This window comes from Anser anser, assembly GCF_964211835.1.
Source record: "Anser anser genome assembly, chromosome: 20".
NCBI lineage: Eukaryota > Metazoa > Chordata > Aves > Anseriformes > Anatidae > Anser > Anser anser.
In genome coordinates, this window is record NC_139741.1 from 5114972 (window position 1) to 5142773 (window position 27802).

At 59.2% G+C, this 27802-nt stretch overlaps 3 protein-coding genes across 22 annotated transcripts in view; 2 read left to right on the forward strand and 1 right to left on the reverse strand.

Annotated features, from left to right (window-relative positions):
- The window catches only part of NUFIP2 (nuclear FMR1 interacting protein 2), a 55959-nt gene extending 31700 nt beyond the window's left edge, over nucleotides 1–24259 (forward strand). For 2 of the 5 annotated variants that reach the window (XM_083806016.1, XM_083806015.1), the window contains exons 5-6: nucleotides 1175–1207; nucleotides 1804–10829. In XM_083806016.1, coding sequence (XP_083662142.1) covers nucleotides 1175–1207; nucleotides 1804–1856 — 86 coding nt within the window. In that variant the 3' untranslated portion in view covers nucleotides 1857–10829. Of the gene's footprint in view, nucleotides 1–1174; nucleotides 1208–1803; nucleotides 10830–24218 lie in introns of those variants that run through there. The other 3 variants (XM_083806019.1, XM_083806018.1, XM_083806017.1) reach the window with 3 other exon arrangements.
- Nucleotides 8825–19474, reverse strand: CRYBA1 (crystallin beta A1). Of its 3 annotated transcripts, XM_083806024.1 has the most exons (6): nucleotides 15931–19474; nucleotides 15219–15283; nucleotides 14240–14358; nucleotides 12432–12573; nucleotides 11635–11777; nucleotides 8825–11479 (listed from the first exon to the last, which is right to left on the reverse strand). In XM_083806024.1, the coding sequence occupies exons 1-6, from the start codon at nucleotides 15959–15961 to the stop codon at nucleotides 11332–11334; spliced, it is 648 nt and encodes a 215-aa protein (XP_083662150.1). In that variant the 5' UTR covers nucleotides 15962–19474; the 3' UTR covers nucleotides 8825–11331. The 3 variants fall into 3 exon arrangements, with proteins under 3 accessions (XP_083662150.1, XP_083662149.1, XP_083662148.1); XM_083806023.1 differs by lacking the exons at nucleotides 8825–11479; nucleotides 11635–11777 and having other exon boundaries at nucleotides 11790–12573; nucleotides 15931–16120; nucleotides 19028–19474; XM_083806022.1 differs by lacking the exons at nucleotides 8825–11479; nucleotides 11635–11777 and having other exon boundaries at nucleotides 11790–12573.
- Nucleotides 24260–24296: 37 nt separating the features above from the next.
- The window catches only part of MYO18A (myosin XVIIIA), a gene marked incomplete at its 5' end in the record, with an annotated part of 32607 nt that continues 29101 nt past the window's right edge, over nucleotides 24297–27802 (forward strand). For all 14 annotated transcript variants that reach the window (XM_083805991.1, XM_083806009.1, XM_083806002.1 and 11 more), the window contains one exon: nucleotides 24297–25310. In XM_083805991.1, coding sequence (XP_083662117.1) covers nucleotides 24297–25310 — 1014 coding nt within the window. The remainder of the gene's footprint in view (nucleotides 25311–27802) is intronic.

Below are 27802 nucleotides of genomic sequence, written 5' to 3' on the forward strand. Positions count from 1 at the left end.
GCTTAATTGTGCAGAGAGGACAGGTCATATTTATTTGCATGCAATTTCCTGCCCCGGGGAGCTCGAGGTTGTAGGGAACAAAAGCCGAAGGGACGCAAGTCGACGCTGGGCACACGTCGTGCTGGGGCCAGGGGTTTTGTAGGCTTTTCTCAGCTTCTTTCCCTTGTGTGGTTTACCTGTTGCTTGCGTTGCAGCCACACAGCGCGTTGTGTTGTTCAGTAACCTGTTGCCATCTCTGCTCCCACCTGTTGCAGCCGTGCTCCCCTCTGGCAGAAGGGAGGCTTTAAAGATCGCTCCTGCCGCGCGTGCTCCTCCTCGTTGCTCTCTTCCATAATGATGCCTCTTAATCTTGGGCGCAGGGTACAGTTAGCGTCTTCATAAATATTCTAGCTCATAAATGCAACCTGAGAGCGGCTAGCTATAGTTATTTTGAATAGGTCTCTGAAGACCTGCTGTGACTTAATTTTTTAGGGGCTTAATTTAAACGGAGCAGCCTTCTGTCGTTTCTTAATGTGAACGAGGAGAACGTTTAACTTTCCTGTTATTCCTTAGGTAAACAAAGGAAGGCACGTGCTCTTCCAGTGAGGTCTGGGATGGTTGGGTTGGTTTTTGTGCCACGTGTGCCATGGAGGGAAACTGAGGAAAGAGCCACGCGCCCCTGGAGCATCGCTCCGCGGTCTGTGCCGGTGCTGTGTGGCAGTGGCCGTGGAGCAGTTTCGGCACCGAGGGCTTTGACGGGAGCATGCTGTGAGCCACGAAGAACTTGCTTTGTCCAGCACTTCTTGTATCATGCATGTAACGCGTCGGCTCGTGAAAACCATCTCTGCAGGCTCCTCGTTGAGGCTGCAAGGCATAAAGCAGCGCTGGAGGCAGAGCTGTAAATCCTGGAGTTAGGCTGCGATCTGTAGGAATAGGGGCTGGTGGTGACATCTCTAACTCAGGGTTCGGTCGCCCGATACCTCCAGCCGTGGTACAGCTGTCTCGATGCCTTTCATCGCCAGATCCCTGCAGTCCTGCTGGGGCTGGGCTGTGCGGGGTGGGTTTTGTCCAACAGCCCCAGCGCGGCGGTGGTGGTGTCGCACCACACTCCAGAAACTAAAGCCTGTTTGGGGTTGTCTCTAGGTACCACCTAGATGCACCTAGTAACAATGGTCTTCTCATTTTGTCTTCACAGAAATGGAAATGATTTGGAATTTGCAGAAGCAAGGTAAGGATGTTGGGAATAACAAGCAAACCCGGTCGCTCTGTCCTGCTCTGACCTCCAGGACGGGTCTTGAGAGCTGGCCGTGCCGGTGTCTGGAGATGCTCGAGATTTTTGGCGTTTGCTGTTTGCATCTCCTTGGGTTTATCTGTGCTGGGATCTCTGAAAGCCAGGACAGCAAGCTGTACCGTGGCTGTGGGAGGCTCCGAGTGAAGCAGAGCACCTGAAAGAAAGAAAAACAGGGCCAGTCTAGATTTCATGAGTCTTGCACATGTGCATGTCATAATCGTTTTATTTGTCTGGTGCTGGGCGTCACACCCAAGATTAAGCTTTAGATTTGGGTACCTCCCCCCTATTTCGTCTGTGACCACAGTGTGGGGAGAGCATTACAGGGGGCCTTGTGCTGCCCATGGTGTTGCTGCACGGTGATGCAACGAGGGGAGCAAGTGCAGATCTGCACGGAGCTGGTGACCTGCCTTTAATTGTGCCTCTTTTTGGGGTGGGAGGCTTTTGGTTACAGCTGAGGATCTTGCAGGTCTGTTGGGAAGCCACGGGTTCTGAAAGTAGCTTGCCGAAAACTTAGTATTTTGCTTTCTTTCCAGATCCCAAAAGGATAATCACCTACGATGAAGCCATGGATCACCCGGATCAATGAAGGTAGCAAGACAAGACTGCCTGTTATAACCTTTCTGCAGCACTCGTGCTGTTCGTGGGGGACAAAAGGCTTTTATGCTCCTTCTAAATCTTCAGTGCAGCAGAGGAACCATAACTAGAATCACAGGATAATATATACAAATATATAATATAGTTATTTAAAAATGGCGACTGAAAGTAATTAGACTTCTTAAGGAATCTGAAAATTTATTTCAACGAGACTACACACGTGATTATTTAATCTCCGGTACTGAATAGATTTTTTTTCTTTTTTTTCGTTTTGTTTTTGTTTAAAGAGTGAATGCAAGTGATTAACAAACACAGACTCCATTTACAAGCCCAGTTCTAAAGTTCCTGCTGTCGTCTACATGGGCAACAGCAACCCACTGGAGAGGCATTTCCACTTGACAAGGTTTCTGTTTCTTGTTCTGTGACTGTAGTGACACACTAATCACAGGGAAATCAGGATGATTCACCATCCTTCATCTCCCCTTTCCCTTCCACCTCCCCCCCTTTTTTTTCCTGTTTTGTTTTCCATTGAATGCTGGAGAAACACCTTGAAGTTTGCAGAGGTTTTTTTTTTTTTTTTTTTCCAGAGAATTATAACACAGGTTTTTGCCAGGAGTAAAGCAGCCAGTCCTATTTTGGGAAAATTGTCTTAAAGCATCGTTCTTCTGGGGGAAAGATGGTAATACTGCAGTCCTAGGATGCATGGTGAAGTCACACAGTTGACCTGGCTCCGGTTACACGTTGGACTATTGCAACTGAAGAGTTGTTTCGTTTTAAAAGACAACATGGAAAACTTAAATAATTGGTTTAGGCATTTAATATGGTTTAAAAAAAATACAAAACAAAAAAAAAAACAGCAAACACCACTGTTCCCACAGGTTAATGCCATTGTATTACTGGGAGCAAAAACAAAAAAAAAAATCTCTTGCTTTCAACGTAGGTGCTTCATACTTGCTCTGTCTGTCTCCTAACACTACGTGTGCTGGATTTTTTTTCCCATTTTCATTGAAAAACTGAAGTGGAATTGAGTTCTGCTAACGCTCACCCTTCTTTAATTATTTTTTCTCTTAAAAAATTGAAAAAAAAAAAAAAAGGAGGAAAAAAAACACAAAAATTTTAAAAAGAGAAAAAAAAAGAGAAAAAGAAAAATGGGAACTTGAATCCTTTTCAATTTGTCCGTAGATCACCGATGGCTGGGCTCCCCGCACCTGCCCGTTGGAAACGCTCTTTTATATTTTAACGCAGTCTGTGTATTTCCGGGCTCTGCTTCTAATTATCTCTTAATAAAAATATATTTTATTACAAAAATGGAGGGCTTAGGAATGAAAATAATAATAATTAAAAAAAAAATAAAAAAATCCGAAAGAAAGGAGAGCTTTCTGGCAGTGGTAGAGAAGGCTGCTCAGCCTGCCGGCTCCAGCTGTGTAACCCGCTCTGTCCCGTTGCAGCTTGTGTGTGGCACGTCCAAACCGTCTGGGGGCTGCGTGGTTCTCGGGGGGGGGATCCCGGTGGGAGGACCGCAGGGTCCAACGCGAGAGCCAGCAGAGAATAATCCTGAAATGAAAGCAACCCCGAGGGGTTTCTGGCCCCTCTGAGCTCAGCGCCAGCTCGCGTGTGCCTGGGCACCCAGCTCGGCAGAGGTGCTGAATCCTCCGATGAGGCTGGATCCTATGGGGCATTACAGGAAGCAGAGAAGCCCAAACCTTTTGCCTACCCCTCGTGCTTAGGTTTATCCACTTTCTTTTTTTTTTTTTTTGTGTTAACGACGAGTATGTAGCATGCGTTTTTAATTGTTTTTGTTCTTTTAATGAGATTGTTCCTGGATGAAGCGCTTAGGTTCACGGTGGGACAACGAAACTTAATTCTGTACCTTTTGTAAGATTGCTAGCTTTCCGCAATGCTTAGTTTTAAAAGTTTGACTATGGATTGCCTACTCCATTTTATGTATTAAGTGCTATATAGTATAATACCCTCGTATGATACTATATAGTAGCGATGTATTGTATCAGTCCAAGCTCAGAAATTTGTGGTTGGCCAGTCGCTGATAGTTCTGTTTCACCTATAAACTGTATCACCCGTGCAGGTGTGTGTAACTTGCAGATGTACAACATGTTTACAGATGTGCCCTACATCTAGTCCTCCTACGTTCCTATTTTTACTTCTGTCGAGTCTCCCAACTGCTTGCCAAAAGTCGGAGTCGCCTCCCGCTCCGCCGCGAAAGAGCTGGGGCGTTCCTGAGCTTTAAGGTGTTGAACAGACTGGACAACGGGGCTGGTGGGAGGGGTGAGGGAGAAGAAATCTTTTTTTATTATTATTATTATTTTCAAAATGAAAAAAAGCGTTGAAGGCTGATAGCAAAGGTTCCAGTTTGTTTTCCTGGCTTTAAGGCTCTGCTGTGTATTTATTTGCCTTGTGTAGTCACTTGTCGCCTTAAGGGCTGGGTTCCATTACAAAAAAAAAAAAAAAAAAGAAAAAAAAGACAAAACCAAGACCTGTTTTGCTCCCCTGGGGGTCTGAGCTGTCCTGGTACCCTGCCCCGGCTAGGAGCTCTGAAGGAAGCACGGTGCACACACGATGGGTGGGTTCGCTGGTCCCCGACGTCCGTCCCCGCTGCTCTGTCTCGCGGCCGCGTGGCCCCGTGCCGGCCGTACCCGCGTAGAGGCGCCTCCTCCGCTGTGTCTCTGAGCATCCCCTCTTCAAACACCCGTCTGTCTGTCTGTCTGCACGAGCTCCTCGGCACGTGCTCAGCACTACGTGGTTAGGAAATCCTCTTTCCGAGCTCTCGCGGTTGCAGCCCGCCGCCGAAGGCAGGGCAGGTTTGGTTAGGTAGTGCCCGGAGCCAGGCAGGACCGTGGAAGAAGCTTTCTCTGTGCTTTGTGTAACTCGCCCTGTCCGTCTGCAGTCCTCCCCAAGTCCTCACACAATTCCTTACTGAGCACTTATTAAAAATATCTTAAGATTTAATCCGTTTTCTGATTATTTTTGTGTAAACTTATATAAAAAAAAAAAAAAAAAAAGTTAAAATTGAGCTGTGACTAATTTTAGCGCGTTGAATTAATGCTAAGGTGTTCCTGATCGGTCTCGTGGTTTGTTTGTTGGACTCAGAGTATTAGTACTGTAGCATAAACCAAAAACAGCCCGCAGGGGGTGCGCAGCCCCCTCCCCGGGGCTGGGCGCGGGGGCGTCCGCGGCGCGAGGAGAAGGAGCGTGCGTTCATGGTGCCATTGCTTTCGTTATGCTGAGCTGAGGAAGTTCAAAACAAAACCTCTTGAATGTGTGTAGCGCTGGGAAGCGGCTCTTAAGGGTGAAATCACGACCTGTTTTTGTAATGGCTACGAACTAATTCAGGTTAAGGCTTCTTTCACCTTTCTGTTCTTGGTGGAGGCTCTACGCGTCCCTTTCCGCCCGGTTCCCCTTTTTTTTGGCTTCTTATTTATTTGAGTAGTGATTCCTGCCCGAGGCAGGGGACGTGCGGGTGCGTGGGCATCCCTGCGGCGCTGCTTTCTCCTCTGGACGGAGGCTTGGTCTTTCCCCACCTCTCCTGCCTCCCCGGCAGGTCCTGTAGGGTGTCTTTTGGGGTCTCGTGTACCCGAGGCTCGGGCACGTGCTTTCTTGGCGGGTCGGGGAGCGCTTGGTCTGCTTCCAGAAGCTGCTCCGTGCTCTCCTCCTCCAGCAGTGGTTGTGCAGAGGAAGGTCCTCCAAGCCCCTCAGTCCCCTCTTCTGGGCCTGTTTGCCAGGTCTTCAGCTTTCAAGGTCTGGTTGCGTTTTGGTTTTGTTCGAAGCCCATCTGCAAAACCCATTTCCGAAATCTCTCCGATAACGTGGGTAGCTCCAGTGTGTGCTTTCTGGTGCTCACCCGCTTCAACCCGTCGCCCTTTCTGAACCGCCAGCCCCGCTGTTTGCCTTCCCTCGCTGCCGTGAACTTCTTTTAAATGTGAATTTTCTTTTAAAAGAAAATTCTCTCCGGGTTGCGAGCATGCCAGCTATTTGACGGCCAGGGGTCGGTAACAGGGAGAGCCGGCTAGCTAAATCAGAAGGGAAATCACTTCCTGCTCGGAACAAAATTTAGAGATGGAATTTGTCCTCTGAGCTGTGTGTAATGAGTGCTTTTCACCTTAAAAGAGGGCATCACCTCAGCACGACAGCATCCTTTCCAGAAGAGGCTGGCGGGTGACTGTGGGAGCACCTCGGGCTGATTTCGGGACTGCTGATACGCAGCCGGTAGCTTTCCCCTGCATCCAGTTTTTGCTCTTGATTCAGCATTTTCAGTGAATTGCCAAGGTGTCCGGAGCTTTCAGGAGTCTTGTCCCTAGAAGATCATTCTGTATGTGTGTGTGTAGTGATTTGTTTTCCGTGCAGAGGCTGTTTACAAGGGAGATGATTAAGGTCAAGAGGGGAGGGAACGAGGCTAACCGTAATTAAAAGCTGCTACAAAATTTTGCCCGGGTGCAGAAGGCAGAGGAGGTCCGAGGCTGGGAGACGGCTGGCGTGAGGAAGGAGCGAGGGTAATTCTGGCTTCGGCCACCACGAGGACGAGGTGTGTTCCTGCCTTTCCTTGTGAAAAAGCCCCAGCGCAGGCAGCCGAGAGCCGCGAGTCTGGACTCGGCGCGCAGGAGCGGAAGATCTCGGTCTCCTCTGCCGGCTGCGCCGTCGTCCGGAGCTTACAGAGCTTTAGAAATTTGCACAATTCGTATCACACCACAGGGTAAGGCTGGCTTCCTTGTATCCTGCTGGAGGTCCTCGCGAGTGGCATCGCTCGGCAGCGCGGTGCCAGGAGACGCGGGAGCGCTGCGCGCGGCCGCCCCTCGGTCTGCTCCGGGAGCAAAAGTCATTACCCGTGCTTTCGCCAGGGGATGCCGACCTGTATTAATCTTGACTGTTAATCAGAAAGCTTCATTACGGCATGTCCAGAGCTCTAAAGCCATTTTGTAAGATAGCAGTGTCCCTTTTCTACAGCCTTATTAACGAGTAGAGTATCTTTAAAAGAAAAAGAAAAAAAAAAAACTACTTCATTTCTTTCTGTGGTATGAAACTCGTGTACTGCGAACATATGAACGTTTAGCAAAAATACAACTTACGGTTTTCTTAAAAAACAAACAAAAAAAAACAACAAAAAAACCTGTCTGCTTTCCATACAGTCTTTCCTCAGGTGCTAAATAAGGGTTCCAAAAATGGATACTGCTTTAGGAGTTTCTGCTTTATTCTTAAAATACATATTTTTTTGCTTAGGTGTTGTAAAGATATTTTAACAAGAATGTTTTTTTTAATGTAAATAAGATTATGCGTCTTTAATTTTTTTGTTTTATCTCCTTTTTGTCTATATTAAATAGTCTAATTTTCATTTTATCCTTTTGAGAAGGACCCTCTTGTGACCTTCCTCGAAGACATTTCATTGAGTGTTGCTGCATTTAAGAATGAATCTACAACTGTTCATGTCTTGGATTAATGCTGCTGCTGCTATAAGTAACCCTGAAAATCAAGAATGTGTGATGCACTTTTTTACATGACCATGTAGTTCCTCTGAGGATAGTTGAACCCTCCTGTAACACAGCCACTAACTGCGGGGAGCTGGGAGCTGGGGTGTCGGAGAGGGCTGTACCTGATCCTGGTGCTGACCTACGGGAATTTCTATGCAAACGCAAGCAAAAGGAGAACTCTTAACTTGAAAGAACACTGTGCTTTTTTTTTTTTTTCTCTCCTTCCTTTTCTCGAGCTGCTATTGGAAGGGCAGTGCAAATCCCCGAGGTTTCCACCTTCTCCTGCCTCGATGGCTGGCGGTGCGGGAAAGATGCCTGGGTATTTGTGAGGTCAAAAATCTCAATGAGCTATTGTCTCGTCTCCGCTTTGAATATTTTGTTTTCTATTTGAATAGATCTTTGGAAGGAAATTGCTCATCTCTGGAAAAAAAAATAAAAGAAAAAAAAATTAATACTTTATCTCAATGTGAAGTTAACCAGCAGTATTAAAAATCGCACGGCCTCCTTCCTGCCTGGCTGCCTCCCCGAGGCTGGCGCCGTGTCCCGCGTCCTCCCCTGCTGCAGCCCGAAGCCATGTGGCACGAGAGGAAGGGCCCTGGGGTGCTGCCACGGGGTGTAGGTGGCTCCAGGACCTCTTCTTCCCCGTAGGTGACACCCAGGCCACCAGGGCTGGCAGGGAGGTTTGCACACCACGGAGAAAGAGTTTGCTGGAGAAGGTAGAGAGAACTGACTATCTGTAGAAAATCCTTTAAAAAAAATCTTGGTAAAGTGAGGGAAGGTCTAAAGTTGTGTAGGAAAAATGCTTTGGGATTACAACTGCCTGGAAAATAGTGTATAAATGCCGTAGACCACAATTCCCCGCCTGCTTAATTAGTTTATCCAGCATCATCTTTTGGCCAGCGTTTGCTCTTTTACACACGTGCGTGTGTGTCCATATCCTGAACGTGCCTTGCGTGTGTGCTCGGTCTGTCTAAACAGACCTTGCAGTGGCTCGCGAGCTGCCGCAGGGCGCTGCATCGGAGAGCCGGGCTGCTGGCTCGCCAGTCCCCTAATTGTGCCCCATCTCCCCTAGCCAAACCCCATCTCCCAGAACCATGCCCCATAAACAAGCCCCATCTCCGGTCGGGGAGCGGTCCTTGTCCCTGTGGCTCATGGGTCTGCAGTCGAAACGAGGCTTTGAAGCCAGTCTGGATAGTGGCTGTCTTACAGTTTGGGGAAAATGTCCTATGGGATGGCACCTTTCCTTTCCTAACATGACCTGTTTTCTGCGACTTTTGAGGGGAGTGGGGGTGAGAGAAAGAATCTGCTTTGCTGTTCTCCTGCAGACAGAAATAAGCGTTGCAGTGCTTTGCCTGCAGAGCAAAACCAGGTGAAGGTCCAGAGCCAGCGCCACTCTGGAACTGGGGGTTCTCTGCAGCAGCCGGGATTCCCATTGCCCAGGGGATTTATTCCCTTCCACGCTGTGGTTCTTGTTACTGTGGGGTTTTTCTTTTTTTTTTTTTTTTGTAAAGGAAAAGTAAACATGCCTTGCTTACAGTTAACGAAGTAGAAATGCTTATGTTTGCAGTCAGTGACTCAGAATATGAAGCTGTGCAATTCTTGTTTCTTCATCTCTCTCTCTCTCCTCGCCCGTCCGTGTGATTTCTGTTAGTCTTTCCGTACTTCTGCCACTGTAAATGTGAAAGCTTGCTTGCATTATTTTTTAGAAATGCATTTTGCACACTCGGGTTTCGCTGAAGCTCCGTGAAAAGGTTAGTTTGAAGCAGATGAATAAAGCTATGCACATGTTTTGAAAGTTTAATTTGTGTCTCATTACCAGAAGTGACTTATCTGCCCTCTTTTGCATTCCTGTGCTGTCATTGCCTACATTATCTTCACCATCTCGGAGGGTATGATGTAAGGTGACAGTTCTTTGCTGACAGCTGTAGCAGAAAACTGGCGCTTCTTGATTTTTTAGTAGCCTCTCACTCCTTTGCTTTCTGTCTCTCTCTCTCTCTCTCTGTATATCTATATAAATATATATATTATTTTTTTATTTTAAAGAGCCTACTTTAGTAATTGGAGGGAGAGGGGTGAGCTGGCTTGTTTCGGATACACTTTGTGCTGTTGGATGAACGAGTGCCCTTTTTTCTCTGGTCGGGAGCGCGGTGGCCGTACCCGCGCCGGCCGTGCTCTCGTGCCACGCGAAGCAGCTTGGAGGAGGGGATGGAGATCTGCCCGCCGCGTTCGCCGCTGGGCAGGCTGGTGGCACGGGCAAACTTGAGGCTTCTAACGGCAAAATAACCGAAGAGAAACCCTACCGTTTTGTATTCCCACTGTGAGCGAGAGGGACGGGCTTCCTCGCTGTCCCGCTGCGGGTGTGTGTGCGCGGGGTGCGTGCGGTTTGTAGCAGCTGGAGCGGAGCAGGGGCTCCCTCCGGTCTGCGGGGTGAGAGCTTTATTTCGGCTTTGTTTTCATGAGTTATGTGCGTTGGGTTGCAGGTGCCCCCTTTGAAAACTTGTTGCATAGCCCAGAGCCTTTGTGCAGAGGCGTCTGGATTTTGTGATGGGAGAAGGACCCCGACAGCTTTCTCCCCGTGTTCCCTTCACCATGGCAGAAATTTGTACTAACTTGACAGCTTTTTTTTTCATACAGAACAGGGCTGCTTTTCTATCTACCATCACACGTGTACTTACACACCTTCAGTGGCTCGCAAGCCTCCGAAGGTCCTCGACTTGTTTACTCGGGGGACGGATGCCCCTCTCTCCCCCTCCCCGAATACTTCAGTGTTAATAGCGGTGCGAAACACCACCGCACGCTTCGACTCCGCACTGGGCTGGAGAGCTCTCTCCAGGCAGACCCGCAGGAGCAGGGCACGGCTCTCCCGGGCAGGAACCCTCTCCTCCTGCCCTGCCGATAGTTCTCATTTCCTTCAGTTCCCTGGTGTGTATTAAAATCGCCGCGAGGGGTTGTGCTCTACCTGCTCAGGAGCTGAATTACCTCTGACCTGCGGAGAGGGGCAGCCCCTCTTTGTCGTCGATGTTGTAGTGTGCAACCACACGAAACAGGAAAGGTCGGTTTTGTTTTCTTCTCCCCTTCCTGGTATTTTTGAATAGGTTAATGCACTCTGTGTGCCCAGCTGAAAAAGTAGGCGTTTTCCCGGTCGTGAGAGGGTGGCTAGAAGAGTTAGTGTAATACCTGCTGTAGCTGTGTCTGGCGCAGCCCGCTGCGCTGGTATGGGTGATGTCACGGACTGTAAGGATAGGTAATGTCCATGAGCTGTAATGGCATGATGTATCTTTACCAATGATGTCATACTTCACACTAAATGTTTAAGAAAAAAAAAAAAAAGTTACCTGAATTTTGTTTATTCTGCACCAACAGGTCTTCAAAATTTATCCAAATTTTATTATTTTATCAGGAAAAAAAAAAAAAAGAAATTTGTGTAGATCGAATACGTTAAGACAGACAATAAGTGATGTAAATTGTTGAATAAAAATTTTAAAGTTTGTGGGCGTCGGTGTGACTTTTTTTTTTGCGCTCTTACAGAGCATCCCCCTGGCCCTGGGGATGCTGCGCGGCTGCTGGCCGGGCAGCGCTGACCACGGAGCACACACGTGGTTGGGGCTGTGCCTATGTGAGTGGCCGGTGCTGGGCACGGCTTGGCCTCGTGGGGGTTGGAGCGAGGTGTCCCGTGCCTTCACGGGCAAGGGGAGGGCTGGGAGGAGGAAGGGAGCCCTTTAGGGGCCGCATTCTGGGATGGGGAAGTGGGATTTCGATTCCAAGCGCACAACAGCAAACACCCACCGAGCTGGTTTTATCTTTTTCTTTCAGTCACATTTATTGGCAGTTGTGGCAGCTGGTACCGTTTAGGAGTGTTGTTCCATAAGCAGTTGCGGTACAAGAAGGGGTTGTTATTTCAGGAGGGGGGTATTAGCACCAAAAGGGAGCCGGTGAGCTTTAGAAACCTTGCGAAGATGTGCTCGAGAGTGGGGGCCGGGCGTCGGGCAGCTACTGCTGGATGCGCCTGATGGACTGGATCTGGGAGGTCTGGGCGTGTGATCCCCACTCTCTCCAGTGCTTGTAGTCTCCCCCGTGGTGGTCGGCCTCCAGGACGTACTGGTAGCCGCGGTACCCGGGATACTGGTAGCAAACCCAGCTGGAAGAAACGGAGTCGTCAGGCGGCCGTAAGGGGAACGAGAGGTAAGCAAGGGAGTTACGGGGCGTCCCCCCTCCGGCTGTGATGGCCGTGCTTTGTCCCCGCTGCTAAGCCCAGGCACGTTCGTGCTTTGTGGCCCTTTGCCCGTCACTTACGCGCCGCAGGGGATCTTCATGGAGCCCACTTCGTTGTTGGCCCAGCCCATGGCCTGCAGCGAGGGGTAGTCGTCGCTTATCTCCCACTGGCGGCCGATGAAGTTGTCTTTCTCGAAGACGGTGATCTTGGATTCCTTGTGATTCTGGGACGGAAGAGCAGCGGGTGAGGGGGAGGCAGTGCTCCCTCCCCAGCCACGGGCTGGGGCAGTGGCACAAAGGCTGCCCCGCCGTGCAGCCCGGTTTGGAGGGTTTCCTGCGGGCTGTGTGTGCAGCCCAAGGGATGGAAGCGTTCAGAGCCCCCAGGGCTGGTGTGAAGGTGCTGGGGCAGGGTCAGGGCTTGTCCTGGGAGGTGTCAGCAACAGCTCTGCTTGTGTACAGCAGACACAGAAATTCCCTTTAAAGCCTTATAAAACAGGAAAGCTACAGCAAATCCTGCTGGGCACTAGGGGAAGAGTTGAGCCCACTCTAAGAGCCTCCGCTACCTGCAAAGTCCCTGGCATAGCAGTTTTGCCCTTCCTAGCCCCACTCCCTTGGTCTGAGGGTGCTGCCTGGGAGCCTTTGCTCTGCCTGGGCTCAGAGACGTCCGAGCTGGGAGCTGTTGTGCAGCCCGGTGCTGTTTCCAGCCCCCTGCCCGGCTCTGTGCTGGGGCAACAGAGGATGCTGCAGTGCAGACACCTGGGGGTAGCTCCTGCCCTGCCCGGGGCAATTCCTGCCCTGACTGGGGCAATTCCTGCCCTGCCTGTGCCTCTGCTGCTGGGACAGGAGGCTGCAGCCAGCCCAGGAGTGGGGGCACTCACAGCAGAGCAGACGGGGCGGAAGGACATCAGGCGCTCGATGTGGTAGGCGTTGCTGCCGCTCCAGGCGTCCCAGCGCGGGTACTCTCCCCTCTCCAGGATGAACTGCTGCCCGCAGAAGCCGGTGTGCTCGTAACCGACCCAGCTGCAAAAACAGAGCAAGGGCTGCCAGGGCTTCCTGCAGCAGCTCTGGGCATCCTGCTCGGGGCTGGCACCGGTACGTGGATGTAGGTGCAAGGAGGAGGTTGAGGTCTGGCCTCCGCCCGCAAGCCCGGTTGCTTGGGAGGAAAGGAAACGGTGCTGGATGTGGGCAGAGCACCCGGAGAGGGTGTAACAGCCTGGCTGGTGCCTGAGAAGCGTTCAGCATGGCAACACCAGCATCCCCTGGCTGCAGTGGGGGTGGGATCCCACCCTCAAGGGGCCCAACCTGCAAACCTTGGTGGTGGTTCGCTTCCCCAGCAGAGCTCGGTGGCTATCTGCATGGATTGGCATCACGTCAGGGTGCCAAAGGACATCTCCAGCAGGGTGTCCTCTCCCAAACACCTCATTTCTGACTTGTTTCCTAATGACAGCCTGGCACAGCTGGAAAGACCTGAATTCCTCATGCCCAAACTAGGCAGAACCAACCTGGCTCTGGGCAGGCCTGGGAGCTGTTGCCTGTTCCCTTTTTGGGTCCCTCTCTGCTGAAAACAACAAGGAGGTGAGAGGGACGCCTCCACCCCACAGGACGCAGTTTGCACACCCACGAGAGCCTGCCCAGCACCTGCCCCCAGCCCGGGCACCCCACGGGGTGCAGACCCCTCCTGGGCACTTCCCCGTACAGGGACCAGGGACGGGACATCCACAGCTGAGGGAAGCGGGGAGGCAGAGACTGGGCTGGGGGCTGGAAGGAGGGAGGCACACCGCTGTACGGCCCGTGGTCCTGCTTATGGGGTACAGGGGATGCTGAGGGGCACACTGAGTGCAGGGTTTTTAGGTCTTGCCACTGACCAAAACTCAGCCCTGGTCCCATGCCCTGCAGTCAGCCTCCTAGTAAGCAAGGTGAACAGCCTGGCTGGGAACACGTCAAGTGGAGCAGTGAGCTGATTACGGCGCGAGCACGCATGCTGCGGTAATCCCATTAGCATTACAAATCCTAAATATAGCAGTGCAAATCTATCTTGTCTGCTTCCCCGGCCCCAGCGGGATGTTTGCCATGGGGACTGCTCCTTACGCACAGCGTCTCAGAGCAGCTCGAGAGCTGTCTCGCCTGTTACAGGAAGGTTCCCGTGCGCAGGGAGAACCCTGGCTCTGCTCCATACCCTAACAGTGACTGGGGCAGCTCAGCGCAGGCTGCAGGCAGGCTCTGGTCTGGCCCTGACGAGCAGGGCTGGGCCCTGGGATGAGAAATGGGGTTCTTAGGCATGGTGCTTCATGGGGTTACACGGGTGAATGGGGACCAGGCTGAGCTCGTGAGCCAAGAGCCCCTCACTGAGCACTGGTCTTTGCTGCATCCTCAGGCATCATTCATGCTGAGGACTGGGGAGCTCCAACCCGGCTGCTCCCAGATGCAAGAGGCAGTTTTAGATGAGGCCAAAGGTGTTGCTGCTGTCCCCTGGCCCTGTGTGTCTAGTGTCCATGCTGGTGCTGCCCAGAGCTCGCTGCTCTACCCTGGCAGGGTGGGATCCCCGTAACTGGCTTCCCCTGGCTGCAGTGCTTGGCTCCAGCTCAGTGGGGTGAGACTCGCCGGCCCTGCACGTGCTCAGGCACCCCTTGCCCCGCCAGCCCCCCACCTGGGAAAGCATCCACGCCACAGGCAGCCGGGTACTCACGCGCCACACTCCACCTTTAGGGAGCGGATGTTGTCGAAACCACACTCCATGATGTTTGGACAGGCCGAGGTGAACTCCATCCTCTTGCCCTGGAAATTTTCTTGGTCGTATACGGTGATCTGGAACACAGAACGAGCTGCCAAGCTGCGAACTGCCCGGCAGTGGCCCCAAGAGAACCAGCACCTTTTCAAGACAGAGGGTCATGCTCCATTTGGAGAAGAGCCGGCTGGCATCCCTGGCCCTGCAGTGCCCTGCCTGGTGCTGGGGGAGCCGCACGCCGGCCCCTGCTCCGCTCTCCTGCTCACCCCTGCGGAGATCAGTCCCCAGGGCAGCAGTGCCGTCCGGAGCCGTTCTGGGACGGGCGGGCGGCAGAGCTGTGGCTGGCATTTCTCCCGGCCTCTGCTCTGAACTCTCTAGGGCAAAGAGGATTAACGGGGAAAGGGTGAGGGGGAACTCCCTGGGGGCTGCGGCTGACGCTGTCCTCTCCATGCTTTGGCAGGATTTTGCCCTGCTTGCACACGTGCTTCTCCTTTCCCTCTCGGTCCCCTCTGTGAACTGGCTTTGTCCCCAGTGCTGTCACCATCCCTGGTGCCCTCAGGGCTGCTCTCCACCTCGCTCTGCCATGCCCACTGCCCCCTTTGCAGCCCCTGTGCCCTGCTGTCCCCTGCCCACCCTGCCAGCCTGCCTTTACCCACAAGGGAGGGCAAATAAGAGAGTGTGGCTTTGGGGGACTGCGGTAGCTGCCTGGCACAGCACAACTTGTCACAGCAGGGCACAGCCAGGCCAGGGTGCTGCAAAGAGGCTTATGAAACCCCCCGGGGGTGTTTGAGCAGGCAGGAGGCATGCTCCTGTGACTTTTTTTCTTGGCTCCCTCGGCCTCGCTCCCTGCGGTGCAGCTTTTCTGGCTGGGGAGGACTGGCTTTGCCCCCTCCCTGTCTCCCACCTCCACACCTGAGAGGCAGCGGGTGCAAGGACATACCTTCCAGGGGCCCATGGGGACAGGCAGAGGGTTTGTCTGAGCCATCTTTGCTGCTGGAAAGGTATCTGGAGAAGGAAAGAAAGCCAATGGGTGTTGCAGAGCACTGCCACGCATCCCCCTGCCCGCTCACGGGTCTCTCAATGAGACCCTCGCCAGCTGCAGGACGGTGTGGGGGGCACAGCAGGTGGCTCCGAGACACAGACAAAGTGGGGTCCCCCTCCTGCCCACAGCCTGCCCACCACCACCACGGGGCCCCTTCCCTCCTCCCGGCCGTGGCACGGAGCCCATGCACCCGTGTCACACCGGGATGCAGTTCTCGGTCCACTTCTTCCCCCAGCCATGGTGAGGAAACCCCCTGAGCCATTCTGGGGAGCAGACTCTGCCCTATTACTGGAGAGGTCCAAGAGACCCTCCGCTCCCATCCCTACCCTTGTTATGCCTCCCTTGGGCACTCCTTCCCCATATCGGGACAGCCATGGCTAACAGCCCGAGGTGCCAACCGGGGTGCTGTGCCCCAGCCAGGCAGGTGCCGGGCGCGGAGATACCTCACACCGCGGGGGCTCTCTGCCACCCGCCGTGCCCAAGCTGCCAGCAGGGATGTGTGGGCCCTCCAGATACCTCTCGCTCCTCTCCTGCCACCGGAGAGGAGCATCCGCACAGCGGCAGCAGGGCGAGAGGGGCTGGGGTGGAGCGGGCCGGCCCCAGGACTCACCTAGCTCAGGCGGTACTGCTGCTTCGCCCATGTCATGTCTGCCTACTTCAGCGGCTCGGCTTTTATAGGGCGCTGCCGGCCAGGAGCTGCTGCCAGCATTTGCGGAGCCGTCAGCACAATGCTCTCGCTGGCATTGTTCTGCTGATCCCCAGAGATTTCAGCAGCTCATCCCCATGGTCCCGGCCGCATTCTTGGGGAAAAAAAAAAAAATAAAGGAAAAAAAAAAAATTGATCATAACAAAAATAATCGGGGTGGCTGTTTGCACAGATAATCTTGGGCATGAATGACTCAACATTTTGACTCTTCTGGCATTTTCCAGGAGCAATGCACTGCGCCATCACGGGGCCGGCCTGGCCCGGGTGCAGGTGAGCACGGGGGGACAGCGTGGCAGCGTCTCGGTGAGCCTCGCTCCACCGGCCACAGCGGGTCCCTGCCTCCATTCCGCGTGCCGTGGGGCGGCGCAGGGGCTGTGGGGCAGCCACAAGCCCCGTGGCAGCAAGGGGGCTGTGAGGCTGCTCCTTCCAACATGGTGGGAGCTGCGGGGCCCCCTGCCCACGCAGCCCCAGAGCCACACCAGGCCCTCGGTGCGGTGCTTGCTCCCTGAGCTCACACAGCGCCGCCATGGCCTTGGTGCTGAGCCCGTGGGGGTGGCAGGGCCGCCATGGGCCTGGGCGGCGTTATAGGCCTCGCGGTAGCCATGGCAACCTGGTGCACCTAGGCCTTAAGCCTCACAGTAACCGTGGCAACCAGGTCCTGCTCCCCCTTCCCCGCAGGGCTCCCTCAGGGCCATGGCGGGGCGGGTGGCGCAGGGTGAGGGTGCCATGGGGGATACAGGCTGCAGTGCCATGGTGGATGCAGGCTGTGGGGGCCGTGGCGGGCGTAGGCCGAGCCGCCGGGGGTCAGGAGGCGAGCGTGGCGGCGCGGGCTGCTGCCTCAGCGCATGGCTGCCGGCACAAAGCGCCGCCCGCGTCTGACTGCCCCTTTTGTCCTCGCAGCACAAAACAAAGCGCCCCGTCAGCGCGGCCTGCGGCCCGGCCTGGCGCGTGGCCTGCGGGGACCCCAGCAGGGCTGCGTGGCCGGGATGGTGTGTGCGGGGAGATGGGGCACCCCTGCTTTGGGGTCGTCCTTGGGGATAGGGATGGGGACCCCCCGAATTACGGGGGTCGGGGTGGTGAAGTGGGGGGAAGCAGAGTGCTGCTGAGGTCTGACACTGACACAGTGGCTCATTTTGTTGCTACATCCCAGCAAATTCAGGGTGGGGGGCGGCTGCCCTCTTGCCAGCCATTGAAACAGCCTTCAAAGTGTCCCCGGATGAATTGGGGCACCCACCCCAGCAGCGTGCGCACCCTGCTCTGCTCACACATCCTCCAGCCTGCCTTCTGGGGACACTGCCAGAGGGGCATGTGGGCTGGAGCACGTCCCCAACGCCCCCCCAGCCCCCTGGGCATGCCCTGGGCACGGCTCCGGCCGCCCTGTGGGCATGGAGGCTTTGCCAGGAGCTTGGTGCCGCTAGAGGGAGAGCTCACCCCGGTCAGGCAGCGCTGCAGCTGGCGCATGCGGGCGCGCAGCAGTGTGCAGGGGGTGTACGGCACCGCACACCCCCTACACCCACACACAGCCGGCCTTGGTGCCCTCTGCGAACAGAAAACGCTGCAAATGGTCCTTGGGCAAAGCCTGGAGCTGGCAGCCAGCACCGGCCACAAGCAGGGTGGGGGAGAACCCCCCCCCTTCTGCACCTCATGTCAGGCATGGCCAGAGCGTAGCACCCAGGGGTGCTGCAGGTTCCCCTGCAGCTCGCACCGAGCCCCTCCTGGGGGCAGATCCCCCCGCCGAGGACATGGGAGGACGGGAGGGAGAGCTTGGGGAGCCACCGCTGCTGCCACAGTGCTGTCGGGTCCGCGGGCTGTCAGGAACAACTGGTTTTTCTAGATCCTGGAGACTATAAAAAAGCAGTGACCTATTTAGCAAACCCCGTGGCGCTGCGAAACAGATGCCTCCCCTCCCAGCCCAACGCGGGGCCCTCGCTGCTGTGGCCAGACGTCTGCGCCTGACGCGGGCACTCCAAAATGCTGCCAGCACCCGCTGCCCCCCATAGAGCTGTGCACAGCGCGGGGAGTGTTGTTGGGTGTGGGTTTTGCTGAGGGCCGGTAAAGCCCCGCACAGCTCCGTGCCGAGGGAGAGCTGCTCAGGGCAGGGCTGGTGGGGTCAGACAGGATACCGCAGACGTGTGCTGGGCATTTTGCCATGTGCGCGGAGGTGTTCACCCCCGGGGAGGTGCACGAGGCTCCATGAGCCCCTCGGTGCTGCCCCGCGGCTCGGCGGCCCCAACCGACGTCAGCCCCAACCGACGTCAGCCCCGCTGCCGCCTGCCCGCTGCGATAAGGGAGCAGGAGCTGCCGCAGGCTCTAACTGTCGGCCGGGCTGCTTGCCGGGAGGCAGGGCACCAAGGTACAGTTGCAGGATGCATCCCCTCGTAGCAGGATAAGCCACCGCAGCCACCGACCCTCCGTCTCGCCCGTCCCCCTTGCCACTCTCCAGCTGGTCGCAGCTCCCTGCGCTCAGCGCCACGTGCCCGGGACAAAAGGAAAGCGCCACAAAAGCAGCAGGCAGCTGCGCTCACGGCTGCTGTCCTCCATCGCTGCAAGGGCTGTGCCTCATCCGCCGCTGGGCTCCGGGCCTGGGGAAGGCGCGGGGGGCAGATCCCAGTCCCATAGGTCCCAATGTCCGTGCAGGGCTTTGGGGCAGAGATGAACGCTCTGAATAGTGATTTTGGGAAGAGCTTGTGGCTGCCTGACTGTGGGGTCCCCATTCCCTAAGCTCTTTCCGGCTTCCCCAGGCTGCCAGCCCTTACCGTGCATGCCGGGGTGGCCCACAGGGGGTCTGCAGCATTTGTGGGCTTGGGCTGTGCCTAACCTCCCAGACACACTGCCCGGAGCTGGACACGAGTGGAAGGGGCATAACAAAGGCACTGCGGCTCTCGGTGCTGGTTGCTGACCACATGCTGCCTCCTGTCCGAGGCAGCGGGCGTTCTCCAGAGCGATCAGCTCCCTGCACCCAGCCCTCCTGGGGACAGGCAGCGTGGGGAGAAGCACTGGCCGTGAAATGATTTCGCGGGGGCTCCTCCACCTCCGGCCTTGCGTTCTCCAGCTCAGCCCACACCAGTGCGTGCGGGGATCAGCCGGAAACCCTCCCCTTGCCAGGAGGACTGCCCTTGGTTGGATCCTTCCGAAAAGGGGACCCCCAGGAGCACAAACGGCCTCATTGCTCCCACACCCCCAAAGCAGCACCCTGTGCCAGCTGCGGGCACCGTGCAGGCTGTCCCCAGAAGCTGCTCGGATTCCTGACAGCACGCGAGTGCTTTCCAGCGTGCATCGTGGGGTGTGATGTGCCACGGGGTGGGGACTGCGTGTGCCGGGGTGTTGCAGGGGTGTGCCATAGGATCATGTTGTGCTGCACTTCCAGGGGGGGTGCGAGCATACTCTGCGTGCACGCAGTAGCGTGCACCGGGCTGTGCAAAAGTGTGCGTGCGTCCCTCTGTGTGCTGGGGGTGTTGGGGAGGGGGGGGGGGGGGAACCCAGCTTATGGCCAGGTGGGTGTGTTGCAGGGTGCAACGGGCTGTAAGTGCACTGGGGGGTGTGGGTGTGTGTGTGTGCACTGGGTGTGTGTGCACTGGGTGTGTGTGTGCAAGCACCAGGGTGTGTGTGTGCACTGGGGGTGTGCCTGCACCAGGGTGTGCGTGTGTGTGCGTGCAGTGGGGGTGTGCATGCACTAGGGTGTGTGTGTGTGCACTGTGTGTGTGCACTGGGGGTGTGCCTGCACCAATATGTGTGTGCTCTGCGTGTGTGCACTGGGGGTGTGCATGCACCAGGGTGTGTGTGTGTGCACTGGGGGATGTGTGTGCAAACACCAGGGCGTGTGTGCGCTGCGTGTGCGCTGCGGGCGCCTGCAACCCCTGTGCGTGCGCGCACCGCGCGTGTGCGCGCACGGGGGTGCACGCGCACCGGGGGCAGCACCGCATCCCTCGCACCCTCCCGGGGGTGGGGGGAACCGCGCCCCCCCACCGCCCCTCGCCCCCTCCTGCCCTCTCCGTCCCGTCCCGGGCCGCGCCCGACGGAGGGGGGGGGGGGGGGCGGCGCGCGCAGAGCCGGCAGTGCCCGCCCCGGTACGGAGCCGCCCCCCCCCCGCCCCGCCCCGCCCCGCCCCGCGCCGCCGCCGCCGCCGCCGCCGCCACCGGGGCCCGGCCCCGCCGCCGCCGCCGCCACCGCCTCCTCCAGCGCCGGGCCCCGCCGCGCCGCCGGGTGAGTGAGCGAGCGCCCGGCACCGGCACCGGCACCGGCACCGGGACGGGGCTGCGGCTCCTGCAGCGCCCCCCCCCCCTTTCCCTTCCCTTCCCTCCCCCGGTACGGGCCGCGCCGGTGTGCGTGCGCGCGCGTGTGCACCCCCCCCCCCGCCGGCGTGCACGCGCACGGGGCCCGTGTCTGTGCATCCTCCCCCCCCCTTCTTCTTTCCTGACCCCCCCACGCTGTGCGCTGCCCCCCGGGGGTGCCCCCCCCCCCCGTGCCGGGCCGTGCCGCAGCACCCCGGGGTGCCCCCACCCCGTGCCAGGAGCTGTGCGCGCCCCCCCCCATGGGAGAGCAATTGGGGGTGGGGGGGGAGGGTGCCGTGTCCCTTTTTTTTTTTTGGGGGGGGTCTTTTGGGGCAGTCAGCCTGGTCCTGCACGCAGGGGTGTCAGCAGGGTGAAAATGCTGGTCTGGGACCCCCCCCCCCCACCCCGTGCTGCCAGGGAGTCGCACCCGAAGCCGTTCGCCCCTAACCGGTGGTCCCCTGGCACCTGGGTCACCTTGCTGGGGGTGCCGTGGGGTGCCCAAAGGGGTGGTCTTACAGCAAAGGTGGGGGGGCTGGCAAAGCCCCTGGGTGCCGCGGCGCCTGCCCGTGCGTTAATTTGCCCAGGGGAGCAATATACGGAGCGGCGAGGGCCGGGACGCGTGTCCAGAAATAGCGTGGTTTCCAGCCGGCCTCTGAGATGCAAATCGCTTGGTCAACGAGCGTTGGAGCTAAACTCAGGGCAGATGCTGAAAAGCGTGGGCCCACGGCACGCCGGGCGAGCGGCAGCCCCCGTTCCCTCGCCTCGGGGGTTCCCTTGGAGCCGGGGGACCCCCAGCCCTTGCACCCAGCCCTGGGCAGAGCCAAGCATCCCCGCGGCGCCTGCGCCGGCCCTGGACTTTGCCCGCTGACGAGCTGTGGCTCAGCCCGTTGCCGTGGGCTGGGCCCTGCTGGGGGTCACGCTGCAAACCGGGGGCCCAAAAGGCATGGCAGGGCAGGCGGGTGGCTGCCAGTGACCCCTCACGCGGACAGCAGGGTGAAGCCCCCTTGCAGGGGGTGTCCTGCAGCGGGGGACTTCTCTTTCCCCCCCCGGGTGGCTGCTGAATCGCCCCCGTTCCCGGCGCGGAGCCCAGCGGGGTCAGTGCTCTGCAGCGGGTGTTTTGTAACGCTCGGGTTTTATTGCCCCGGTTTGGGGCGAGGCGGGCGCTGGGGCGCGCCGGGCACACACACCCTACGGCCCAGGGTGACGCGCTGAAGCTCTCCCGGCACGGGGACGCGTTTGCCAGCCAGCTGCGTCCTCTGCTGCCGGGTTCCTGCACGGGAGGACCCGAAATCCAGCTTTGGGCAGAGCCTGGTGGTGCTGGAAGGGGTTGTTCTCCTCCTGACGCACCCCGGCGTTGTCCGTAAGGGCAGGCAGCGTGGAGAGCTTTGGAAACCCCCTAAATCTTCTGCGGAAATCTTGTGCCGGCGTCCGGCGAGGAGGCGAGGAGCTGTGGCACAGGTCAGCATGGGAACCGCTGGACATCGCTGCCGGCAGCGCCCTGGTCCCCAGGGCTGTCCCCAAACCTGGGGGCCCAGCCGGGGCGCAGAGGTCCCCAAGGGGCTGGGTTCCAGCCCCCGTCTCCCACCGCCGGCACCGCGGGGCAGGCAGGCGGCCGGCAAACTTGCGCTTCAGGTCCCCGTGTCGGGAGCGCGTCGGATGAGATTGCGTCGTGGGGAGGGAAGGAGTGGCCCCGAGTTTCCGTGAACGCCTTCCTCCCTGCCGGGAAACTGCGGGGCCACGGGGCTCAGCACCGCAGCGGGGAAGCCCTTTGGGGGTCTCGGGGTGGGGGCTTTGTGGTCTGTTCCCCTACAGCTGTGACCTTGCGGGTGATGTCCTCCCTGCCCTGACAGCCCGCGTGTCGCAGCAAGCACCTTGCGTGCAACGCGCGGGCGAAGCCGGCGCCCGCGGCCGCCTCTCCCACCCGTGTGATGGCTCATGCACGCTGCCACCCGAACACGCCTGGAGCTGGATAATCCCGGAGCGAGCCCGGGCTGAGCCGGGGAGGGTGCGCAGGGTGATTCAGGAGCAGGGCAACGCTCAGCGGCAACCCCCGGCTCGCAGCACCCGCCTGCGCCCGGCTTCTCGGCGCCTGCGTCCCACCGGCGGCCTCAAGGAGCACGGGGCTTCCTCGGGGACAGGCAGCGAACCCACAAGAGCTGGGGGGAGGCCGGGGGTCTGCGCTTGGCCGTGATGGGGGGGGCTTGGTGGTTTCCAAAGCTCGTGCCCCCCGTGCACGGTGGCCTTGCGTGGGGCGCACGTGGCGGTGCTGCGGGCGGGCGCTGCTGGCTGGTTGGCGCTGCTGGCTCATTAGCGATGCAGCTCGTAACGCTCGTTCCCCCTTTTTGTCGAGCATACAAAGGCCCAGAGGGAGCATGTGTGCGGGGGAGAGGAACTGCTGAGGACAAAGAGCGGTGCTGGCCGCCGGGCTCTGAAGCGCCTCGTCCCCCAGCAGCACCTGCCTGGCGCTCTGTGCCGGCCGCTCTGCCCGCGGGGCTCCCCCCCAGTACCCGGGGAGGGTCCCGGCAGCCCCCAGCCCCCGCGGTGCCCCATGGTGAGCTGGGGGTGCCTGGCACTGCCCTGGCCAAACCGTGCTGCTCTGGGGATGCCCAAGCAGGTGGGGTCACCGGTGTCACCGGGAGGGGTGCAGGTGGTTCCCTCACTGCCATTGCCGGCGCCGAGGCCATGGCGGCACTGCCCTCGCCCCCAGCATGGGGAGGGCTCGGACACGGGGCCCTTTGTACCCTGTGTCCTGCTGGGTGCATCTGGGGGCACGTGGCCCTGCAGGGAGGTGGCCCAGGTCGTGGGGATGCTGTGCTGGAGCTGAAGCAAGGCTCTGCGGGCACGGCACGGCACGGCACGGCACGGCATGGCACGGCATGGCGCACGGTCATGCTGGGTGCCCACGGAGCCCACAGTGCTGGCGTGGGGAGCGTGCCCGTCCCCATGGGTCGCACAAACCTTTCCCCGCTGGAGAGCTCCAGCGCAGATGCTTGGAACGTGGGGACTTTTCCTGTTGTCCTTTGTGCCGAGGTTCAGTTCCTGCGCGGCGCAGCTTCCTGCTCTGTTTATATATAGCTGTCAGTCCGTCCCTCGCTGCTTTTCCACCCAGCTGTTTGATTTTTGAGTTGTTTATCCGCAGCCCGGGCGCACAATGGAGGTCGGTGGGTGGCTGGCGGCCGCGCAGGGAGGCAGCGCTCGCCCCGGGGCCGAGGCTGGGGGTGCCCCGGGGCTGTGTGTGGGGTTCGGGGGGGGGGGCCAGGCTGTGCGGTGGGGCCCGGGGCCGGCCGTGCCATGGCTTTGCTGCAGGCTGGGGCCCTCCCCCTGCGCGGGATGCCCTAATGAAAGAGCGACTGTTCCTGGAGGTCGCCGCAGCGTCACGAGTTCTGCGTCGTCCCGGCTAAAATTAGGCGTTTATCAGCGTTTCGGAAGGATGCGATTTTACAGGTTCCTGTTTGTTAGGGGGGTACTCGTCCAGGGCTGTGTTTTGGGGGCTCCCTCCCCCCTGTCCCCCGTGGGTGGGGACGCTGCGCTGCTGTTCCCCGTGTCCCTGCTGGCTTTGCGGTGGCCGAGGCTGGGGCCAGCCCCAGAGAGGCTTCTGTGTCTTCAACAAGGGGCTTTTGAGCCAGCAGGCGAGGTGTCTGCAGTGCCACAGGCTTTACTGCCTGGGGAAACATCCACACCAGCAGAAACCACTGCAAACATAATGGGCCCTCGGGAAACCTCCCTCCCCTGCCTGCCCGCGCGGCTCCCAAACTGCCCCATGCCCGAGGGGTCCATGGGGGTCTTGCCCGGGCTCTGGTCTCATTTTGGGGCATCCCAGACGTGGCCCAGGCTGGGGGTGGCAGTGCAGGTGACCCTGGGGGGGGACGCGGGGTCGCAGTGTTGGCCATGGTCTGACCGTGTCCGTGTGTCGTTCTGCAGGCAGGCGGCCGTGCCGTGAGCAGCGCCCCCACCAGCACCCTGCCGCGGGGGCGAGCGCGCCCCGAGCCCCCCTCCACCATGTTCAACCTGATGAAGAAGGACAAAGAGAAGGATGGGGCCCGGAAGGAGAAGAAGGAAAAGAAGGAGAAGAAGGAGCGGATGTCGGCGGCCGAGCTCAAGAGCCTGGAGGAGATGAGCATGCGCAGGGGCTTCTTCAACCTCAACCGCGCCTCCAAGCGGGACTCCAAGGCGCGCCTGGAGATCTCCAACCCCATCCCCATCAAGGTGGCCAGCGGCTCCGACCTGCACCTCACCGACATCGACTCCGACAGCAACCGGGGCAGCGTCATCTTGGACTCGGGCCACCTGAGCACGGCCAGCTCCAGCGACGACCTCAAGGTGGACGACGCCAACTTCAAGGGCTCGGTGCTGCAGCGGGCGGCCAAGTTCGGCTCGCTGGCCAAGCAGAACTCGCAGATGATCGTCAAGCGCTTCTCCTTCTCGCAGAAGAGCCGGGACGAGAGCGCCTCGGAGACCTCCACCCCCTCCGAGCACTCGGCAGCCCCCTCCCCGCAGGTGGAGGTGCGCGCCCTGGAGGCTCAGCTCGCCAAGCATGGGATGCCCCCGGGACACCCCCGTACCCCCCCTGCCGCCTCCTTCCGAGCCAGGGTGCCGGAGCTGGTGGGCAAGCGGTTCCCCGCGGACCTGCGGCTGCCCGCCCTGGTGCCCCCGCAGCCCCCCGTGCCGCGGCAGCTGGAGCTGCAGAGGCGCAACACCGGCGATTTCGGCTTCTCCCTGCGCCGCACCACCATGCTGGACCGCGCGCCCGACGGGCAGGTGTACCGGCGCGTCGTGCACTTCGCCGAACCCGGCGCCGGCACCAAGGACTTGGCGCTGGGGTTGGTGCCGGGCGATCGGCTGGTGGAGATCAACGGGCGCAACGTGGAGAGCAAATCCCGGGATGAGATCGTGGAGATGATCCGGCAGTCGGGGGAGACGGTGCAGCTGAAGGTGCAGCCCATCCTGGAGCTGAGCGAGCTGAGCCGCTGCTGGCTGCGGGGCGGCGAGGGGACGCGCCGCGCCACCTGGGATGTGAGTAACGGCGTCCCTGCCACCGGGCGGGTGTCCCGGGTTTCTGCCGGCCGCCACCGTCCTCGCAGCGGGCGTTTGGGTTGGCACAGGTCGTGGGAAGCATCGGGCGTTGCAGCTGCTCCCGGCTGTAGCAAGCACAGGGAGGAGCGGGCGGCCGCGGCGGGGATGGGGGGGCGATGCCTGCCGCGCTCCGGGAGGCAGGACGCCGCAGAGGAGGGAGTCTGCAGCTGGCTCGTGAGCTGGTACTGGTGGATTTTGGCCCCGAAATGCTCGGCGTGAGGCTGGTTTTGGTCTTTCTCCTGCTGCTAGGGCGCTGGGAGAGCTGAGCTCTGAATCACCTTTGGAAAGCCTGCGCATTGACCCGGGTGTAGGCAGCGAAGGCAAAGCATCCGTGCCAGCGCTGAGATGCAGCACGGTGCCTAGCGGCCCCAACGGCTGGAGCGCTGGAGCCCCCCGTGCCCACCTCCTCCTGCCTCTCCTCCCAGGGAGAAGCGGGGTCTGGCAGGGAAGGGAGCTCGGGGGGAAAGGTGTGAAGCTTTGCAGGAGGGGAGTGCCGAGAGCCCCTCCTGGCTGCGGCCCCCTGGGCACCGCGGGGGCGGCGCGGTGCGCTGTGCGATGGGGAGCCGCGGAAAATTTGCAGAGCCCCGACGTGCGCGGCTGGTGCTGTATAAATAGAAACCTAACGGCTGCGTGACCCACATCTTCCGCGTGTGCCGCTGGCTCCGCTGACCCTGCCGCGGGCTAACCATCACCACGGCCGGCTTCCAGCTGTTTCCCTGGATGCTGGGACCCTGCAGAGCTGGGCCTGTCCCCGCCGTGTCGCTGGTGACCGTGGTGCGGGGAGGCTGCCGTGGGGCTCCTTGCGCTCCCCGAGCAGGTGCCAGCGCTGCGGGGTGGAGCCTGCGCCGAATCTGGGTGCTGGCTTTCCAGCAGCTCCTCCTTGGAGCCCCACAGCGTGGCCGGCCCTGGGGAGCTGCTCAGGGCACTGCTGAGGGGACAGCCCCGAGGGGCTGAGGGCTGAGGGGCACGGCTGCCTGCCTGTGGCTGCCACTCTTGCCGCAGCGTGCTGCAGTGGGTGCAGGTGCACATTTGATGTAAGCACACAGGGGCTGGCGAGGTGCTTGTGCCACCAAAAGCACAGTGCTGGGGCTGGGGAGGGGAAGGAGGAAACGCCGGTGCCCTTGGAGCAGCCGGGGCTGCGGGGGAGAAGCCGCAGCATACGGCCTCGTAGCGGGCGCTGGCACGGCCAGCGTGTGCGGGCAGCAGCTATCTGCTCCCACCGTGCATGGAGAGCACAAGGAGAGCTCTCTGCCTGCCCTCCCTCTGCCTCCCCCATGCCTCTCCGGCTTTTACTTTTCCAAAAAGCCACCAGAAAGCCGAGGGGAGGCTGTCGGGGCTTTGCGGTGGGCGCCTTGTGCTCGGTAACAGCGGTGCCGCTCCCTTTGTGCTGCGACGAAGCCAAGCCCAGCGCTGCGGGGTCAGTGCCTGCAGGGGGTTAAAGCACAAATCATAAATCATGGCAGGAACAGTTCCTGGAAAGGAGCCGTCCCGTGCGCTGACCACAGACCGCTGCTTATCTTCAGGATACGCAGCGTAACGGGGCGGGCGCCTGGGCTGCAGCCAGCTCCCCACCGCCGTCCCCAGCCCCGTGGGCTCGCGGTCATTCCCCGTGTTCCCCGGCCATTTCCTCCGGCTCGGGGCAGGGGCACCTCTCCATGTGAGCTCGTCCTGCGTCTTTGCTGGGGACCCTTGACCCTCAGCAGGGACACGGAGGGACGTGCTGTGGCTTTGCAGGTGGAGCTGGTGCCCCCGGCCGCGCCGGGGAGCTGGGGCGGGCAGCGGGCGCAGCCGGGGGCCGTGCAAGGTGCCGGCGCGTGCGGGGAGGCCCGGCTCTCCCCCAGGCCCAGCTAAGCTCCCTGGAATGTTTCTGGTCCTAATTTAAATAAAAATGATCCTTTTTGAAACAGGAAATTATAGACATATTTTGGGCTGTTGCTCTGGGAGCCCTTCCCCGGCTGGAGCAGGGAAGGTGCCGGGGTTTAACCCCTCTACGGAGGGGCCCCACCGAGCTGCCCTTGTCCCTCTGCCTGTCCCCAAGGTGGGGACACGTGCTGGAGCCAGGCAGGGCCGGGAGGCAGAGGGTGCGATGCTTGGGGTGCTCTGGGCAGCCCCAACCACGCTGTGGGGTTCATGGGGGCTGGCTGGTGGCACGGCACGGCTGGTGGGGACCGGAGGAAAGCCCCACCGTGTCCCAGCCGCGCTCCCGGCGCTGGGCAGCCGGTCTGGCTGGGCTCCACGCTCCTATTTATTTATTTACCGTCGAAATTCCTCGGGCAGGACCTAGGCATGCGCCGTCCGGCTCTGGTGGGGCAGAAATATTCCAGAAACGCGCCCGACCGCTCCAGCGCTTCAGCCAGACCACAGGCATCCGGCGGCCGTGCCGGCGCGCCCCGCGTGCCCTGGCTGCCCGCGCCGGCCTTCGCTCGCCCGCC